Source organism: Onychomys torridus, chromosome X, assembly GCF_903995425.1.
Source record: "Onychomys torridus chromosome X, mOncTor1.1, whole genome shotgun sequence".
Classification (NCBI taxonomy): domain Eukaryota; kingdom Metazoa; phylum Chordata; class Mammalia; order Rodentia; family Cricetidae; genus Onychomys; species Onychomys torridus.
In genome coordinates this window covers 131112630-131132891 of record NC_050466.1, presented here as the reverse complement: position 1 = coordinate 131132891, position 20262 = coordinate 131112630, and the positions used below count along the sequence as shown (strand labels likewise).

General features: G+C 36.8%; 1 protein-coding gene across 13 annotated transcripts in view; it reads right to left on the bottom strand.

Annotated features, from left to right (window-relative positions):
• Nucleotides 1-20262, bottom strand: part of Huwe1 (HECT, UBA and WWE domain containing E3 ubiquitin protein ligase 1) — a 148314-nt gene that overhangs the window by 69285 nt on the left and 58767 nt on the right. For 11 of the 13 annotated variants that reach the window (XM_036174363.1, XM_036174364.1, XM_036174362.1 and 8 more), the window contains 13 exons: nucleotides 19796-19895; nucleotides 17891-17991; nucleotides 17460-17610; nucleotides 17219-17346; nucleotides 16348-16488; nucleotides 16042-16147; nucleotides 14235-14450; nucleotides 13654-13755; nucleotides 13206-13286; nucleotides 5894-6000; nucleotides 5453-5630; nucleotides 4475-4566; nucleotides 3681-3892 (listed from right to left, as the gene is read on the bottom strand). In XM_036174363.1, the coding sequence (XP_036030256.1) occupies nucleotides 3681-3892; nucleotides 4475-4566; nucleotides 5453-5630; nucleotides 5894-6000; nucleotides 13206-13286; nucleotides 13654-13755; nucleotides 14235-14450; nucleotides 16042-16147; nucleotides 16348-16488; nucleotides 17219-17346; nucleotides 17460-17610; nucleotides 17891-17991; nucleotides 19796-19895 (1715 nt within the window). The remainder of the gene's footprint in view (nucleotides 1-3680; nucleotides 3893-4474; nucleotides 4567-5452; nucleotides 5631-5893; nucleotides 6001-13205; nucleotides 13287-13653; nucleotides 13756-14234; nucleotides 14451-16041; nucleotides 16148-16347; nucleotides 16489-17218; nucleotides 17347-17459; nucleotides 17611-17890; nucleotides 17992-19795; nucleotides 19896-20262) is intronic. The other 2 variants (XM_036174371.1, XM_036174372.1) reach the window with 1 other exon arrangement.

Here is a 20262-nt window from a genome sequence, read left to right as displayed (position 1 = left end):
GATCACATGGAGTTGGGAGTCACATAGGTGGTTGTAAGCTACCCAACATGGAAATTGGAAACTGAAATTGAGTTTTCCAAAAGAACAACAAGTTGAGCCATTTCTCTAGGCCCACAGGAAAAGAACTTTGTACAAAAAGTAGAAATTTTTACACCAGGTTTGAAAAGATTTCAGAACCCTGCCACTCCCCCCAAAAAAACCATAATGTTCCTTCTTCCTTAGACAAATGCAACATTCTATTACCTGACCACTTATCCTTCCCACTCAGCCTCATCTCCTTGGAAAGAACCCAAAGACATCTCTATAGCTAAAAAGTACAGATTTCACTACAATTCAGTTAGATTCTTGCATCTTTATAGATTCCAAATATGATAGTACAGAGCCTACCAGATACAAAGAAATAGAACCCAGGTGCCCACTTCATTAGTAGATGGAAGTTGGGGAAAAGAACAGAAAAACCAAACCAACAGTATTATTCTTAAAACAACTCCAGGAAAAAACTCATCCAAGTACCTACTTTTGTTCTTTCCTCCAACTTTTAGTAAAATAGTAAAAATAGTAGAATAGTGTAAAAAAAAAAAAAATCGGTAAGGCGGTGGTAGCGCACATTTTTAATCCCTGCACTCAGAAGGAAGAGACAGCTGTGAGTTTGAGGCCAACCTGGTCTACAAAATGTGTTCCAAAGCAGGCAGAACTGTTTCATAGAGAAACCTTTGTCTGGAAAAACAAACAAACAAGAAAGAATAACAAAAAATGATCACTTATGTCCAACAGAACTCTACCTACAAGCTGGTCTCAAGAAATACCACCTTAAGTTTAACCTTATTGAAAACAGCCAAATCTATGACCAACAAAAATGTGTATCATCTTAGGAAATGAATCAATTTATCACAACTGTGAATTTTTCTTGTGCCCTAGTCAAAATTTCTTAGTTCTTGAAGAGTCTACCTTTGGCAAAGAAGCTGGCTCAGTGGGTCACATGGGGGGGGGGGGGCGTTCAATAAATGAAAAAAAAAATGTAAGTTGCAAAGACCACATAGACCTATATATATAAAATTTTAAAGTTCCTCAGTGATCATATGGACCTTCACTTTAAGATGTGACTGCTCTTACGCTTGGGAAATATCAGTCCACACTCAATATTCCAGCCCATCATTTAGAAGGAAAAACTGACAGGCACTTGTTTGGATTATTAAAATGAATATAGGCCTTGGTTGCAAATCCAAGTCCAGTCCCTCCTTCTTCCTGCAGTCCTGGACCAAGGCAACTTTGAACTAGGGTCTCTATTACTGACTACCTAAGTCATGTGGTAGTATGTCCTACCATGCCCTGAAAACCTGTAAAAATCAGAAATCCCCTTTGGAGTGATTTGAAGACTTCATTTTTTTATTCTGTTTTTGTGGCTACTTCCCCTTCAACACCAGGCATGCTACACATGGTAGCTAACTCTCCTAATCTCCTCTTCGGATCTGAAGGCCTGGCTTTTCTCTCCAGGGTTCCATCTCCTAATAAAGCTCTTATGAAGAAGGACATAATGTCACTTCCTTTCCAAAAAACTGCATCAGTTTCTAACTAACACTCAGGTGTAGGTGGTAAGCCAGCTACACTGAATGGAGTCAAGTACAAAATGAACTACTTACTGGCACCAACTACAAACCCTAGTTATAAAATAAGTATATTCTTCCCCAGAAATAATCAGATTCTCTTGAGATAAACAATGTAGAAGACAAGACCTTATAAAAACTCAGAATTACTTGTAGTGGCTAAACGTACCAATACATATTCATAATCACTAATATTTAGGAGGCTGAAGGGGGAAGATTCTGAGGACAGTATACAATTAATTCCCAGCTACACTTATATGCATAGCAAGACATTAATTTCTGAATGTAAACTAGCAACCTAAGAATGTAGGGTGGACTATAGTGCCTAAGCTTTCTTATTCCAGATCTCCAACACAAAGGTGTATATCAGGATCATTCATAAGTCATCATCTTAAAAATACTTTTAAAAAGGCACCACCTTAGCAGAGAGAGAGACAGACAAAACAAGACACAGAGAAAGACCAATCGACCAAGTTCATCAACAGGAAAACAAAATAAATATAATAATTATACAACAGACTACCAATGAGGAAAGAAAAGCAGTGACTATTGAGACATGTTAATAACATAGATGAATCACCAAAACACAATGAGTAGTGCCAAATACAAGAAGCCTATTTATAGGATATTCTTGAATACACAAAATTATTTAATGCACAACAGAAATAAGATCAGTAGCTCCTTCATTTGGGATGGAAAAACAGAAATTATATTTGAATACATATTATTGGAAAATTCCATCTGGTTGTGTATGTATGGCATTGGAAGACAGAGGCAAGGAAATAGGAAGGTATAGTATAGGTCTATTGAAGAATGTTTAAACTGGGGAAGGGACAGATAAAACTTTTAGAAGGGTGATAACACAGAGTCACTGCTGAATTAAACAGAATTTATGGATTACTACAGAAAAGAATTAGCATACACAATTATTGGGAGAATCTAAGCTTGGTTTCTCAATTGGAAGATGTTTTGAAATGGGTAACAAATGTGGACAGTGATACATATTTATCTCAAGTGAGGAATATAGTGTAAAGAAATGAGGGCTGTTGAGAAAAATGTTAATTTACTCTAACAATGGCTTTAATTCTGAGCATATTAAGCTTTAGGACCTAAGATATCCAGGTAAAGAAGTTATATAAAGATAGAAACATATATATAGATTGACTTAAAAATCACCAACAACCGCTTTCTACATTCATGAAACTTCTCATTTGAAAACAAAGGAAAGGCAACTCAACCCTACAGGGTTACTGGGAATCAGGCTAGGTTGGACGGAAACACTGAAGCTTATAGTCCCTTGAGGAGAAAAGCCATACCTTCTTTCAGAATGTCTCCCTCTTTTAGAAACACAGCTTTAAAGTAGAAAGAAGATGGCACTACAAGAAAGGTGTGTTTGCATTCTCAGACAGATTAGTTAATGCCTCCTCTCCAATACTACTGACACCAGCAAACACACTGCTATCTAGAACTCCAAAAAGTTTTTAGCTTCTGTTGTCCCTGGATTAATATTCTACACTACCAGACGACTTTCCTAACTCCCAGATCAAAAGTATTCATAGCCACAGCTAAAACATTCATGCCTTTCTCAAAAGTACCTATAGATTAAAGCACATTTATTATATGTATGAATGCATGTCTACTGCTGTCTAGAAAAAAAATACTTTTATTCCTGACATAAAAGTTTCTTGTGTGCTTGAATCAATGAACAAAGGGGAAAAGTCTACCAGCTTGGCATACTGAATTGATTTAATATCATGAACTAAAATTTGAAGAAAAGTATTTTTCTAAGACAACAAATGCTATTACACCACAGCACCATGTTCACAAAGGAACAAAGGACGATGCCAGAAAAAAAAAAAAAAACCACCTTAAAATGATCTTTTGGAATTATGTAGACTGAAGTGACATTGGAAGTGGGGGTAAGGGTGTAGCTCAGTAGTAATGCAGTTGCTTTGTTTGAATAAGACTTGGAGTTCTATCCATCCCTGTTACCACAAGTAAGTAAATAAAATATTTAAGTGACACTATGAGAATTATGGAACATAAGGTCAGAAAATCTGCTGTATAAACGCTTACTGCTGATTAGGCTCGGTTTCATTCTGCTGAGTAGAATTAAAGCTCTGCATGGCCTGTACTTCCTCTTCCTCCTCATCCTCACTAGAAGCTTCTTCTGCAGCATGATTAGACCTTGGTGGAGGGGCACTAGCAGTACCATCTGCTTTCTGGATGGATGGCTTCTGACAAATGTATTTTGGATCTCTTCCAAGATTACAGATTTCTTCAAGTAACTAAAAGTCAAAGAGAAAAAGATTACTTATATGTAATGTAACATTTTATAAGTATTTTCTGTGTGCAATATGTGTGTGCTCATATATATATATATTAGTGATATATATCACTAATGTATACACCATTGCTGTAATACAGTCATTAGCTCAATTTTTATAAATAACAGATGTGTAAAAAGTGAAAATATTTCAAGGTCACATCCTTGTCTTAATTTACCAAGCTCCAGTAAGTCATATACTGATTCCAATAATCCACTGGAATGGCTAGCAAATGAAGGAGGGAGAAAGCCAGGAAAAACTGTCTAGCAAGGGAAATATGCTCGTACAGACAGAACTTAAGCCTCTGTATACTTGGTTAATACCATAAGAAAGCAATATAGAGAAGTTTAAATAAAAAAGAGGAACTGTTTTAATTCAAAAAATAATATGAAAAGGTTAGAATTGTTTCTTGTAACATTTGAAATAATTATTTTAACTATTTGCTTTTACAAAGTAGCAGCCCAAAATCAAGGTTTAAAAATGAGGTAAATACTTTCTAAAAATTTTCAGAGAGGTCAAGTCACAGCCATTATCAATCCCCACCTTAATGATGGCAGTTGTTGCATCTGTTTTCAGGGTGGGCTGATGTCTCATGAGCTCATCAACAGCACTCCCCAGGTTGGATGCAGTATCCCCTTAAAGCCCAAAAAAAAAAAAAAAAGTGTTTAGAGTAAGAAATATAGAGAGCCCATAAATTTTTGTGCCAACCTAACATGGAAAGAAGAAACTCAACTGCTTATTGTAACTTTCTACCACCACACATTCATGAATGAATTCACATAAACCTTAATCTTTCCAAATCATTGTGGAGGAAAAAGAGATCAGTCTAACAAACTCCACTGTCAAGGTCTGAACTAGTCTTAAGGAAAGATGAGTAGAAAAGAAAGAAGCATAAACACCCTTTGGCTGTCTCTGAAGAACGATCATGACTAGAATGCTGCAGTGGTAGATCAAAGTACAAAATACATTGATTTATGAAATGTTAAGAGGGGGTATGGGTATGGCTTGTTGTGTTGTCCCCTCACTATGTTGTCTAGGCTCTATTCAAACCCCTGGGCTCAAGTCATTATCTCGACTCAGCTTCCCAAATAAATAGTACACTTTTGCAAACTACACTATTTCTCTAACTCTAACTTTCTTCTTCCTCATCAATCTAGACTCAAACACACTAAGAAAATCTAATTATCTATGACTAATTTTAGAGAAAATGAAAACATCGGTTTACAACATTAGACTCCACATTTCTCACTTTTGTAGGCTAATTAGTGGACTTGAAAACATATCACTGGTCCCTATACCTGTTTCTTACCAATATCAGGACAGTGAACTATTCAGAAGCATGGAAATACTATGAGGAGAGAGGCTAAGGATGAAGTATTCCTTCCTACCTGTAACAATAGAATATATGGTGATAATTCCCGTTAAGCTGAGCATACCTAGCCAGAGAAACGATGTGCAGTCAAGGAAAACTTTCCTTGTCAAAACCAATTTTCTATTATAAAATGAACAGTAGCAACTCACCAAGGGGATCAGAACTCCTCCTCCTCCGCATGGCTGGGAGGTAATCAGGAGATAGGAGAACTTTGAAGAGACGTTCAAATGGCTGACATTGTACAAAAGACTGAAGACCTCGGGCATTCAAGCAAAGTGCACTGAATACATTTGGGAGGGAACCAAGGACTTCCCTTGTAGCAGGAACCTGAAGAAGACAGAGAGGATTTGAATGTAACACATAAAAGGTCCAATACATATGCAAGGAAAAGATATCTAGGGGAACCATGCTGAGGAATAGGAATAGAAGGTATTTTGACAATCAGGTCCCAACTGGAGTCAACAATACATACAAAAGAGGTAATTTTTTTTTCCACACAACTTATTTTTTACTTGCTTCTTAAGTGGATGTGTATCTTAAGGAAGGGATATACATGGAGTAATGTTTATACAGTGGTAGAATAAACTCACATCTTTGATAAGCAGTGCGTGCAGCATGACATCTGTCAGCCCATTGTCCTGGAGTGAGGACAACAGTGATGGTTCTTGAAATACAAACACAGTCACCACTTCAGTAGCTAAAAGCAAAGTTAAGGAAAAGTAAGGGAAACTGAGACTCTTTACAGGTATTAAAAGCAAATAAATAATAAAAAGCTTAAAACATATACCTTCAATGTTTAACTTTATACTCTTGTGATTATGAAATGAAAACTAATAATACAGAGTATCAGGAATATTCCGATTTCCTTTAAGATATTTTACCAGCACATAGTAATAACTGGAATTAAACTGCTAAATAATTTGCTATTTTCACGTTGTAATTGAGAGTTTCCCCATCACCATAAACCATTCTTTTTCATTTTTACATATATGTACCACTATGTATATAAATCTATGAAAATTGATGTCTCCAAATTCGTAACTTGACAAGTACTTAAGATGCAGGTTTTCTGGGGTAAATGCAAATTTAACTGATGAGTGTGGATAAAGTATTTTGCAGAAATAATATTTAGTAACTTTAAATTGGAAATGGGATTTAAAATGTATGTTAATAATATATATAATATACACACAAAATACTACCACCACTTTAACACCCATGATATTTGGAAATTTGTACTCGGGACTATCAGATTTTTGAAGATATGACAATCTGACAAAAGATATATAAACAGTGTCTTTAAATATAAGAACAAACCTGTTAACGGTAATATCTAATTCCTTAAAAAAAAGTTTTCAATTAAGGTGAGTGGACATTCATATTTGCAATAAACAGCAGTGAAATAGCACATATGTGAAAATTATTTGGGATCAACAGCTCTCTGTGGCATTTGGCATTCTTTTTCAAACATTTGCTTTTATTTATGTGTGTGTTTTGTCTTTGTAAGTATATGCCATGTGTATGAAGGTACTCTCAGAGACCAGAAGAGGGTGTTGAATCCCCTCAAGCTGGAGTTACAAATAGTTGTGAGCTACCTGACCTGGGAACTTGGACCAGAAGTCTAGCACTCTGGAAGAGAAGCAAGTGCTCCTGACCACTGAATACAATGTCTAACATTTGGGATTTTTTTTTAATTGGCTAAACATTAATTTTTTGCATTATGTTTGTTTAGTTTTACATAGCAAATTCAATCTTGGCTAAACAGTTGATAATACCACAGAACATCTTCAATGTTTTTCAGAATTGATACCTTTTGATTTTATAATCGCCAGTGCTAAGAATGCTATTTCTGCAAATACAAAGTACAAAATGTAAGAATGTTAAGGACAATTTTCAGGAATTGCTAGTAATTCTGTCCTAATCCCAAGTCCAAAATAAAACATTCTTTTATTAAACTCAAGACAACAACTAATTCAGTAATTATTTTTGTTGTGTTTTTTGCATGGGGTCTCATATAGTCTCTGATGACCCTAAATCCTCTTGCCTCTACTCTACCTCCCAAACAACAGGATTACAGGCAAGAGCCACCATGCCCAGCCTAAAATATCAATTTAGAAAATAGAACACAATCCAAACAAAACACCAATTTGACATTTGTATGCTGAAGAATGATGGTAGGGAAACATTGCCTTTTTTTTGCCATAATTAAACCATTGTTTTAGCAAGAGCAGAAAATTCCATACACAGTAAAACCATTGAAATTTGGAATTTAAAGCAGTCTTAAATCGGAGCCAAGGTGCCTTAGGCAGTGTTTGCTAGCATTACATGATGTGATGTCATACAGTGCAAAGATTGCATGATGCCTATTCAGAACCAAGGTTGTGGTGAGGCAACATGGACATGTACTACCTGAACATCTTAGATTCAGTACACATTTGCTTTCAAATCACTGCCAACTTTTTGTGACTCTTACATTCAGTTAGGCAATGCCTTCTTAAGGGATTATGACCCACAATTAAAGGAGATGTGCCTTAACTGAGTACTCTTACTTTCCAATTTGGATAAACTCGTATTATCCTTTTTCTTGGTTCCAGTGATCCAGTGAGACTTCCTTTCTTGTTTCAGATCTTAGGTCATTAAATTTGAGGCTAAATGCCGTAAGTTCTGCGTGCTGTTTATCCTACTCAAACTCTAACCCCCGAAATGGGTAGTACTCCACTTCTAGACTCATTGCCCTTGGTAAGTATACTCACATCCTTTACAGTGGCAAATTGATTATACTGCATCTTTGTCTTAATGCACTAGCAAAATTTATGCATGGGTGATATAAATTTTTATTTTATTTTTACTTTTTTTTTGTTTTTTTTCAAGACAGAGTTTCTCTGTGTAGCGTTGCACCTTTCCTGGAACTCACTTGGTAGCCCAGGCTTGCCTCGAACTCACAGAGATCCGCCTGGCTCTGCCTGCCAAGTGCTGGGATTAAAGGCGTGCACCACCACCACCCGGCTTAATTTTTTATTTTTAAATTTGTTCTCTTATACTTACATCCTGACCAGTTTCCCCTCCCCCTCCAATTCTCCAAGTTCCCTCCTGCCACCTCCCTTCTTGCCTAGAACGATTCCTCCTCCAGTTTCCTATCAGAAAAGAGCAGTCCTCCCAAGGATATTAACCAAACAATTAACAAGCCTTTTTTGGTAAACTATGCAACACTATTATAGTCCTCAGAATACACTGTCTCTTTTAGGATTCCCAGTGACACTGACTGATCAGAGCACATAGTTGAGTCTGGGCATAGCCGAAAAAGAAGAAATTATACATTGGATTCTTATCCAGGCAGAAGGACTAATATAGACATAATGGCCTGCTTAAATGACATTCAGCTAAAGCACCAAAATGGACAAAGGTTTGCTACCAAGGTGCCAAGTTTGTTCATTGATTTAAGTTACCATGAACTCAAAGCCTTTAAGTGGCATGACAATCTAACAAAATGTAACTTGAGTTTCTTATTCTCCCTTTTTGGCCACAAAGGGAAAGATTTCACAACAATGAGTCTAAAGATCAAACAGACCATCACCCTATTGATATGGAGCAATCCATGGTGTATTGAAGCTTAAAATTAAAAGTGAAAACAGAATGGGATCCACTGAAAATTAGGATCTTCACCTGCCTATACTAGTCTGTATATCTTAAGAAAGGTCTAACCTCAAATATTTTGTTAATGATAGGGTTTAAAGGTCTGCTAACTCAAAGTTCAATTTCATGGGAAACAGGTTTGTTGCTTGGTAAGACACCTAAAAACAGTTCATCCAAAGAGGAAAAACTTTCTTAAAATTAGTTTCTAGTAACAAGATAATGGTATCTCTAGATTTGCCTTACTTCAGAATACTGAAGGAGAGGTCCTTTTAAGATCTAGTATGACTGACACCATTAAAATAATAAACACTCCAACAATTACTGTTCAGTACTTTGACTTCAAGTAGCCTGACTATGCATCATTTGATTTAAAATCTGAGATAAAGATTCTACAACTCAATTGTTAATCTGCAAAGATTCCTTTTGGCTTTTATATATTCTGTGACCCTTCACGTTTAGGTAAGTTTTCTTCTAGGTACTAGAGATATAGCTTAGTTGGTAGACTATCTAGCATGAATCTAAGCCCAAACTGAATTTATAAACTGGGTGTGATGATGCATGCTTTTAATCCTAGCACTAAGGAGGGCAGACACCTGAGGATTAGAAATACAAGATCACCAGGCAATGGCAGTACACACCTTTAATCTCAGCACTCTGGATAGCACAGGCAAGTGGATCTCTGTGAGTTCAAGGCCAGCCTGGTTTAATAGAGAGTTTCAGGGCAGCTGGGACTGTTACACAGAGAAACCTCTTCTCAGAAAACAAAACACAAGATCATCCTTTGCTACATAGCCAGTTTAAGGTCACATCTCAATAGAATTAAACGTATTCTCAACCCTTTGTGAAGACAAGAATACTGACCTTCCATCACTTTAAAAGTTTCAAAAGCAGAAAGCCACATTAAGATTTGGTGGCTAGCACTGTTAACTTACATGATGTACTACCAAGAACGCACAACCTACTGACAAATCGCTCATTGTAACTCCAAAGTCTAATTAGCTCAGGTTTTCTCTTGCCAACAGGTTCGGACAGCACTATTCCATAATCGCTACTCATATGAACTTTCTTTGATTTGACAGTGTCTATACAATAAACCAGAATGCTAAACTTCCAGCAGTAATAACAGGTTCCCTGCCATATGCAACTACTTACAAAACTTAGTCTGGTTCTCTTGGAATTAAATATTCAAAAAGATCGTTAATCTCTTTAAGGTAAACAGTCTATTAATCATAACAACAATAATGTGAAGGGTAATGTAGGCAATGAAGTTTAGAGTTGGGAAGATTAATGGAGAGACAATAAAGAGAATAAAAGTAAAGAGTGAAGACAACCTGCGGTTGGGAACAGAGTAAGAAATGTCAATTCTTTATTTGGTGGGTTTCAGCATAAAATTACTATAAGACATTATAATCTTCCAGTTGCTTCCTCGTTAATGTCCCCTTTGTGAAGCCTACCTTTCTCAGACTCCTAACTAACTAAAAGCCAGAAATCCTCAACAACTGACTGTGGTGGGTATTGTATTCCCTGAAATATTGTGTGTTCCCCGAAATAAACATATCTGGGGTCAGAGAACAGACAGCCACTAGAACAAAGCCAAAAATGGTGGCTAGAAAATGGGAAGAGTAAGCCATAACAGAAGTTGGGGGGTGGTGGTACACACCTTTAATCCCAGCACTTGGGAGACAGAGCTAGCCAGATCTCTGAGTTCAAGGCCACTTTAGAAACAGCTAAGCATGGTGACCCATGCCTTTAATCCCAGGGAGTGGGGGCAGAAAGAAAAAGGTATATAAGGCGTGAGGACCAGGAACTAAAGAGGAAAAAGCATGTAGTTAGTTTAAGCTTTGGAGCAACACAGTTCAGCTGAGATTCATGTGGAGGACTCAGAAGCTTCCAGCCTGAGGAAACAAGATTACCTGAGGAACTAGCAAGGTGAGATAGCTGTGGCTTGTTCTGCTTCTCTGATCTTCCAGCAGTCACCCCAATAACTGGCCTCGGGTTGAGTTTTATTAATAAGACTCTTTAAGATTCATGTTACAACTGACAAAATATTATAGTTGCTATGGTGACTGATTAGAAACCAGGCATTGAACTCTATGTTGGCATCACAAGGTCGTTTGTATCTTTTTTTGTTTGTCTCTTTTTGTTTTTCGAGACAAGGTTTCTCTGTAGCTTGGGAGCCTGTCCTGGAACTCGCTTTGTAGACCAGGCTGGCCTCGAACTCAGAGATCCAACTGCTTCTGCCTCCCAGTGCTGGGATTACAGGTGTGCACCACCACCGCCCGACTGTTAGTTTCTATCTTAGAGACCTCATACTCTTATGGGTCAATAGATAAAAGGTATCCATAAATAGTAAATAACCAACACACCCAAACAGTCAAATACTTTACTAAAAGGCTCTCACATCCACATTGACTTTTTCAGCCATCTCCTACTAGAGATGAAAGACTGTTATATGCAGGGAACAAAGCCAAAAATGCTACAATTACATTGGGTTGAGTACACCCATTTTGATCTTTCTCAAATTTAAGAAATTATGCTACTACCAAAGACCACTGAGATAAAATGTGCACAAGCACTGGTACTTGATTTAATCAAAGAGCTGAGTTTCATTTGCTGCCTGTGTCACCATATTCTCTAATCAATACTGAATGCGCTTATTTTCATTGAATCATATGTATTCTGTTTAAAACTTTCCCGCATGCCAGGCCTGCAAGCCTAGCTTCTCAGAAGGTGGAGGCAAGAAAATTTCAAGCAAAAAATTGATTGTACTTGAGTGAATTCAAGACTAATCTGGACAATTTACTGAGAATTCATCTCTTTTTTTTCTTTTTTTAACCTTTTGAGCTTTATTGAGAGAGGGGGGAAGAGGGGGGGGAGAGAGAGGAAGGGGGAGGGAGAGAGGAAGAAAGAATTCATCTCTTAATAAAAAAGAAAAATATAGATGAAGGCATAGCTCAGTGATAAGGAACTTACCACCTAGCATGTGCTGTACCATCATCCTTACCTCCACTCTACTCTAACCCATCCCTCCCCCAAATTAAACCAAACAAAACAGCTACAACCTGTATGTATTTGTTCCCTTCTAAACATACTTACTTCTTCTAGAGTGACACACTCTCATCCCCTAGCCTTTGACTTCTCTACCTATTCAAGTAACGCATTTAAAAAAATCATATCCTGTAGTAGGTAGCTGTTCCATCTTTGACCTGAAACACTACCCCTAGAGTGTGGCAGCAAGTATCTGCCACATCTGCCTATGACCTGCCCCTGGGGAGTGGCAGAGACCCTTAAGACCCAAGATGTGTGCTGCTTGCTCTCTTGGCTCTTCATGGACTGTAGGCTGGATTGCAGACCAAGTCAGAGTTCGAGGAAACTACACAAGACTGCACCTCATCTATCCCAGATCCTTTAGTTGACCCCTTAGTGGCTGTAAGTTACCCCTGAAATAGACCTCTTTTAATTATCAAATAAACTATGAGGGATTACGTCGCTAATTGCTGTTATAATAATATTCAAGAATTACAGTCCTACTCTCTGAACCTAACTTTGGGAGGAAAATTTCCTCTAATCTGATGCAATTCCTTTAGAGAAAATTTCCTAACTAGATAAGAAAATTTCATCGTGAAACCTCTGATTAACATCATGCTTAGTGGTAAAATACTGAGTATTTTCCCTTCTAAATTCTCAAAAAAAAAAAAAAAAAAAAAAAAAACCAAAGAGGTTCTTTCCATTTATATATGCAACCACTGCATCAAAAATCTTTATGTAGTAAAAGGAGGAAAAGAAAAGGATAAAGGTAATAATAAAGAAGGTAACAGATAACAAAACTATATAGAATTCTCCTAAGTAATCAATAAACAAGTCACAAGATAGAAATACATAGACTCAATAAGCAAATAGGCAAGAAAGCAGTTGTAATAGCAACAAATATCTAGACTGCCCAAACTTGTGTTTGTAAAAATGCATATTCCACTAGGTTCAAAGAATCTGCCACTTCTACAACATCTCCCACTAACTTCCTTTATAGAATTCTAAGTGGAGTTCCAATTAGCTTTTGTGATGCTGGAGTGGGATGGAACCAACCCGATTTATCAAAGTGCCAGACATACTTTAGGGCTGAGCTACATTCCCAGCTTTTAAGGATTTCTAAAACCTCTTATGTAGAGCAGGCTGCCCTTGAACTCAGAGACCAGGCTGACTTTGCTTCCAAGTGTGAAGATTATAAATGTATGCCAGTTCATTCAGCCTAGACCCAACTGTCCTACTTACCTAGGAGGAAGAGTGATGGGCCATAGTATTCTGCATTGCTGATGATGTGTTTCAAAGAGGTAGGCAAAGAACCATCCATTACTAAGAGAAATATGTGCAAAAACTATGATCAGTCTGGGAGATGAGGATCAAGGGTGGTAGGTAGCAGTATGTTAACCAAAGTAAATAAATGTGATACCCCTCTCCCAACACTATTTTATTCATGCAGTAAGCTTTAACAGTGGGCCAAAATACGAACACATGGAGACTTCGGAAAAAAGTAGAAATAGGACAGAAGTGAACATAGGGCAATGCCGTGAAAAGGACAAATAACCATCATGTCTAAGTAAAAAATAGCTATCAATTTACTAAGTATGCTTTATAAAAGGGTAAACATAAGGAAAACATGGAAAAAGAAAAATCTTGATAATCAAGTGGTCGTAGAAAGCAGTACACAGAATCAAAATACCATGCCGTATGCCATCTGAGAAAGCAGGGTCTTGAATAGCCTTCTTGAGGAAATTCAACATGGACTTGAGAAGTGCTGCTCGTTGTGGAATACACTGGACTCCTGACACAGGAGAAAGGTAAAAGTATCATACTGGGTTCACCATTAAAATCACAGTAAATAGGCACACGAAACACATATTAAGAGACCCATCTATATGCACTAAAGCAAAACTAGCAGACATTTAAAGTGAGATCTCTGGGACATTGGAAAGAGTATTTTGAAAGTAGAAATTAAATCACCAAGGATGGCACAAGACCAGTATTAAAATTAGACACCTAAAGTTAAAAAAAAAAAGAAATATTATAAAGTAAAAAAGATTCAACTTTCAAATTCACTCTGTTCTTTTGGATATTATCTGCACTCCAAAACGTCTGTTTTGATATTCAATGTGTGAACTGCCAGAAAACAATAAAATGTTACAAGACATGTTCTTATAAGATAACCTCAAATGTACCATTAAGTGCCTCCTAAAGCTCTCTTCTTCACTGGTTTAATAAGTAAGTCAGTGTGAAAGACTGTGTATCTATGTGTCTACGCACCAGGACGGGGTCCAGGGCCAGGGCCAAGGCCAGGGCCAGGGCCAGGACCAGGGCCAGGACCCGGGCCAGGACCCGGGCCAGGACCCGGGCCAGGACCCGGGCCAGGGCCAGAGATGCTAGTGCTGCTGTTGGAACTTGATGCCCTTAATTCAACCTCCAGCCGGTGCTCCATAGTTATGGACGAGCCTGGACTGCTTTCCATAGTTACATCTGCAACTAAAGTACAAGTTACGATAAAGAAACTAATTAGAATAAAAGGTACTAAGAAAAGAAAGATTTCTGAGAAAACTTCCACCGAGGTGAGATGAACGATGCAAAACATGCAACTTTGTATATTATTGGTAGGTGGTAAGTAGTAAGTAGAGCCTATAAAAGGAGGTTAACTAACAAATATAAAAAGCACTGAAAGCTTAATCTCAGTGCTCATGGGGAAGGAAGTCTATGACATAATAAACAATGCAAGTGTCTTTCTGTTCTAAAAACTATATACATGTAAATGTGAACATGGAAAGGATATTAACAAGGCTGGAAGGAGCCACATCAAACTAATACCTATGTAGGAGGGTTAGAAGTGAGCATTAACATTTCCTTTATACTCCTAAATAAAATAATTTTAATTGTGTAAAAGCAAATACTTATTCTGTTTAATTTATGATCCCTTTTAGTGTTTACATTTTGAAATACATTCTTCAAATCATTTTTATACATGTATGTACCAACTTAAGAAGTAAGCACAAAGTCACAACTGTGCTTTACACTGAATATCTTTATACTGAATATGTTTTCATTAGGAATACAACAGAAGCAGTTGGATTAGTTTCAAATACTTATTTCCTGACCACCGGTTGGCAAACTTAACTGAATCAAGCATTTCAGATATTGACAGAATCTTTACCAAGCACTTACTGTTCTGTTTATTAAATTTTGACAATTACTGGCTTACAGTGGATAGTTAACCATTACTTATCAGCAGTTAATAGATAACACATTTTACTCAACACTTTGGGATCTCACCTGTGAACTTATATGACGGCTTATTCACAATAAAACAGAAACTGGGCAAAAGGGTTTCTAGGGACAACAACATGCACAGATAAATGTGCCCGAAAACAAAGTCAGAAAAAAGGAACAGTATGCCACAATTTATTGTTCTAATATCTTTATCATAAGAAGAGTAGATAATAATAGACATATGCAATGATAAGCTGGGTCATTAAGACAAGACACTACTGTAATTTTAAGAAAGTTATATGGGGGACAAATCTTTATTCTATTACTAAGTATATATTGGGAGAGGGTTGGAATTGTTAAAAAAGACACCCAACACACTTGAAAACTAAAATGATCTGGTTTTGTATTTCTGACCTTATGACTTAAAAGTTGATCCCTAAACAATAACCACTTCAAGTATCCTGTCTTTTCTTAAAGTATTCAGAAACACGGTCCCACTTATGAGTTTATAGTCTTCATGTAATTTATCAAGCATATATTAAACACTCAGGAAATATGGCGCTGCAGTAGACAATATTCTGACTCTGGAGAACTTAGGTTTTTGTAGTATGAATAATATAATTAACCAACACATTAAGAAACATCAATTATTAAGCAATTAATTTGTAGTGACTTTAGTGGACTACTGCAGCTCTACCATCTGCTTTACCTCCCAGTTCTATTTCAAATCATCACCTATATAAAAAAATGTTGAAAATAACCAGTGTACCTCATAATTTATGAGGTGAATTGAAATTGAGGTAGCATAACAAAAAATCTCATACACAAAAGTATGACTTAATAACTTGTTAATTACCATCCATATCAGTTTCCATTTCTTCTCCTTCTTGGGTGGTACTAGGTCTCTGGATCTTTGGCTTGATCACAAATGGACATTCTTTTCGGCACAAATCTACTTCATGCTATAATCAAGGAGAAAAGATTTTAAAAATCCTATACATTATAGGGATTAAAAATATTGTAATTAACGAATACCAATCAGATTATGAACTCAGACTCTAGAAACATTAAAGAGATAAGATGGTAGTCAGGACAGCTCCTACACTGAGCACTCACTGGAACTATACGAAGTCTATGCAAAGTGATCTTTAGACAATTATACCTCAAGTCTATAGATGAAGATAGAAAGACCACTATGAGATTGAAAAGCTGCCATATCCAGGTTGGTAATGAGGTCAACCACTCTGACAGCTCTGGTGACAAATGTTATCTGGTCCTGTTCATCACCTAGAAACTTTATGACCTACAAGGAAGAGAGAGGCAAACACAATTACTAAAATAGGAGAGCTATAAAAAAAAAAATCTGTATTCCTTTGCAAAGATGAAGTATGGGAGTCCCTGTGAGATAGCATAATTTGAAAGGGGAGGGAGGACACATGCCTGACATTGTGCTTATCAAAAAATTGTGCAATAAATTCAAGGACTGGAATTCAACCTCCTGTGAGGCCACATGGACAATTCATTAATAGGATTAAGTAAAATTTCTGGTAAATTTAATGTAAGCAAGGATCCACTGTCTCAAAATAGCAACTATCCAACCAAAAAAAAAAGAAACAAGGCCTATTAATATAAAAGCAAAACTTTACAAGTACCCTTTTTTTCCCCCTTAGTGTCATACTTAATGCTGTGCTAACATGTGGACTATCAAATTGTGCTGGATTATAAAAATACCTTAATATTGACAACAGATACATTTTTATTTTTTGGGTTTTTTTAAAGATATATTTATTATGTATACAGTGGTCTTCCTGCATGCCAGAAGAGGGCATCAGATCTCATTATAGATGGTTGTGAGCCACCATGTGGTTGCTGGGAATTTAACTCAGGGACTCTGGAAGAGCAGCAGGGTCTTAACCGCTGAGCCACATAACTATTTTAGGATAGGTTTTCTATGCTATCTGCTCACTATAAAACATTTAAAACTGTACTCTGAGCTATTTTCCCACAATATATTGGAAAAGAAAATACAGTACCTTTAGTAAGGCTTCCATCATTCCACAGGAGACCAAAGCTTCACCACCAGCATCATAGCTGGCCAGGTGGTACAAAAAGGAGAAGAGGGCAGTAGCAAACTGGTGGGGGTATGGGTCCATGGAAGGATCTAAAAAGGAAATTGGGAGAGGTATTGAAAAGGTATTAAGCTAGCAGGTTGTTAAAACAATGAAAATGTCAAGGTCCTCTTGTTCTTGGGATAAGATCACCACCTAAACCTACCAATCATGGCCTGGATGCAGTTCCGCACAAGGACAGGCAGAAATCCATGGTAGGAGGCAGTTCCAGTACAGTCAATAATACTGCTGAGCTTAGGAGTTCTTTCCAAATGCACAATTGATGTTAATGTTCGTAAAGAAGCAGCTTTAATTTCCTATGAGAGTACAAAACAAACAAGTGTCAAAACTACATGAATAACTGAACTAAGGCGCAAATATCTCAAAATCAAAATTTAAGTAATTTTACTGAAAAATGTTTGAGACAGATGTCTGTGGAGAGCAACACTGCAAATCTGGTATTTATTAATTTCACAGATTAATATGGAAGAGAAAGAAGCAAAAGGCCTAAGCTTCCTTCCTGGGGTATTTTTCAACTTCTTAGAAAAAGAGGCAGGTAAGTATGACCTTGATATGTAGACATTAATATAAACTTACCATAAGCTGCTTATCTGTTATTTGAAGGACATCTACCAACTCCTCTATCAACCCATTATACAAGATACTGTTTGCTGACTCTTGCAAGGCATTGGAATAGACTGAAAAATAGAAGAAAAGACTTTGGCAGAAATGCAGTTATTAAGCCACCATTGGGTAAGAAGACAACTTCCAATCAGCAGGGATGGCTAAAATCACTAAATTTACAGATTGTGGTACGATCTAGACTACACATTTATTTCCTTACTAAAATTATCAGTAGTCTAAAGAAAGAATTTTGGGAGAGTTTTGTAGGAAAGGAGATCAAAGAATTCATTTTCCTAACATCACTACTTGATAGAACTATAACTATGTTTTGGAATATAGGTATAGGCTTTTATTTTAGCTTCTTCCTTTACTTGTTTTCACCATAAATGCTTTTATAATAAACATTTTTATAAACTGACTAGTACACTAAATTATAACTTTGTGTGTCACTACCAAAAGTTAAGAATGTGTATAATCTAGCCAGGCATAGTGGCACTCATCTTGAATCCCTTCAAGGTCAGGCTGTTCTATCCCATTGAGTTCCAAAACACGAAGAGACACTTGGTAAGACCCTTTCTCAAAACTGCACATAATCCAATTTGCTGTATTGTACACTGAGGTGATAGTAGACATACACTCAGAAGTAAAAACTGGCTGAGATGTGAGCAAGTACATTAAGTTTTTGTTTTTCGAACAGGGTTTCTCTGTAGCTTTGGAGGCTGTCCTGGAACTCGCTTTGTAGACCAGGCTGGCCTCGAACTCACACAGAGAACCACCTGACTCTACCTCCCGAGTGCTGGGTTTACAGGCGTGTGCCACCACCACCCAGCAGTACATTAAGTTTTTAATAAACACTTCTGGGTAGGATGATGCCAGAAGTTATATTGGGCAAAGCCACAAAAACAAGAGGAAGGATTCAGGGCAAGGTGCTTAGCTTTAAGTAGTTTTACACCTTCTAATGTGCCTAGCACGTGACAGGTTGATTTCCAAGCTTACTTTCAATTTCAATTCTTAAAATAGCTCATAAATACTGTTCCAATATAAAGTACTGAAGTTAACTGAAAGAATACTAAGTGAAGCTATATAATCCTCAGAACCGTGGTGAGAGCGTAAAAAATGTGATTTCCACATAAAGTTATACCATTTTGCAGGAAAGTGCACGCAACTCTTGACAAGTAATGTTTTCTCTCATTTGTGTGTGATAGATTTTAGATATAATCACTTATGTATTGATGACCTAATAGTAGAAGTGAAACTGTCTAGGGAATGGATAGAGATGAACCTGGCCAAGGAGGAGAGCAGTGGGCTATAATGGGGATTACACACTCAAAGTACATTATATGCTTCCATGAAGATGGCCTTATAAAATCGTGCTTAGTTAAAAAAAAAAAAAAAAAAAAAACACTGTGTTTTCCAATCAACAATACCACAGTAAAAGGACAGAGTATTTACTATTTAATTATTTTCAGAATTCAAACATACACATCTGAAGGGATGGGAGAATTAGAAGAGAATTATCAAAAAGAAGGGTATGGACCAGTGAGGTGACTGTATGTGTAGATTTTTTTTAAAAGAGGACAACAACCAAGGACGTGACACAATAAAGGCCTAAGTTTTTCTGGTACACAAAGGAGCTCAAGAATGATAAATGACTACAGCAAACACCAGGAATACAAGTAATTTTATAATTTAGGTAGGGGGGCAGGAGGGGAGAGGACAGGGGAACCCATGGCTGATGTGTAAAAAAATAAATAAAAATAATAATTTAGGTAGACATAAATAAAAGCCTCATAACAATAAAGACAGATGAGAGATTAATTTCATTAGAAATCAAGTTCAAACTGCCTAATTAGAATCACTTAATTAGTGTTGCCTTACCTAATATAGATATTGCATGCAGTCTGGCCTGAACAGCTTGTAATCGCTTCCTGTGATTAGAAAAGCCATGGGCCAGCCTTATATGAGTAAATAACAGCATCTGTAGAAATAGAGAACTTATATTAGAAAATCGTTACAAAGAGTTTTTTGTTGTTTCTGCAGTGGGAGCTCTTACCTTTTAGGCTGCTTGGTAAAGTGTCTTGTTGCTATTTGCTAAGATATCAAACTGAACTAATATTGCATATGAGATTAGTTGACAAACCAAGAGTGACGAAACAGGGACACCCAGTATCATAATATTTCAAGGTAAGCCAAGAACTATCATTATGCTGATAGACAATAATCTAGGAGAAATTCTAATTAAAAAAAAAAAAAAAACTAAATATCTGACAACTGCCAAAAAGAACGGAATATAACACAATTAAGTTCTCCTAAATGTATCTAAAATTCAAAAAGCTATCACCACA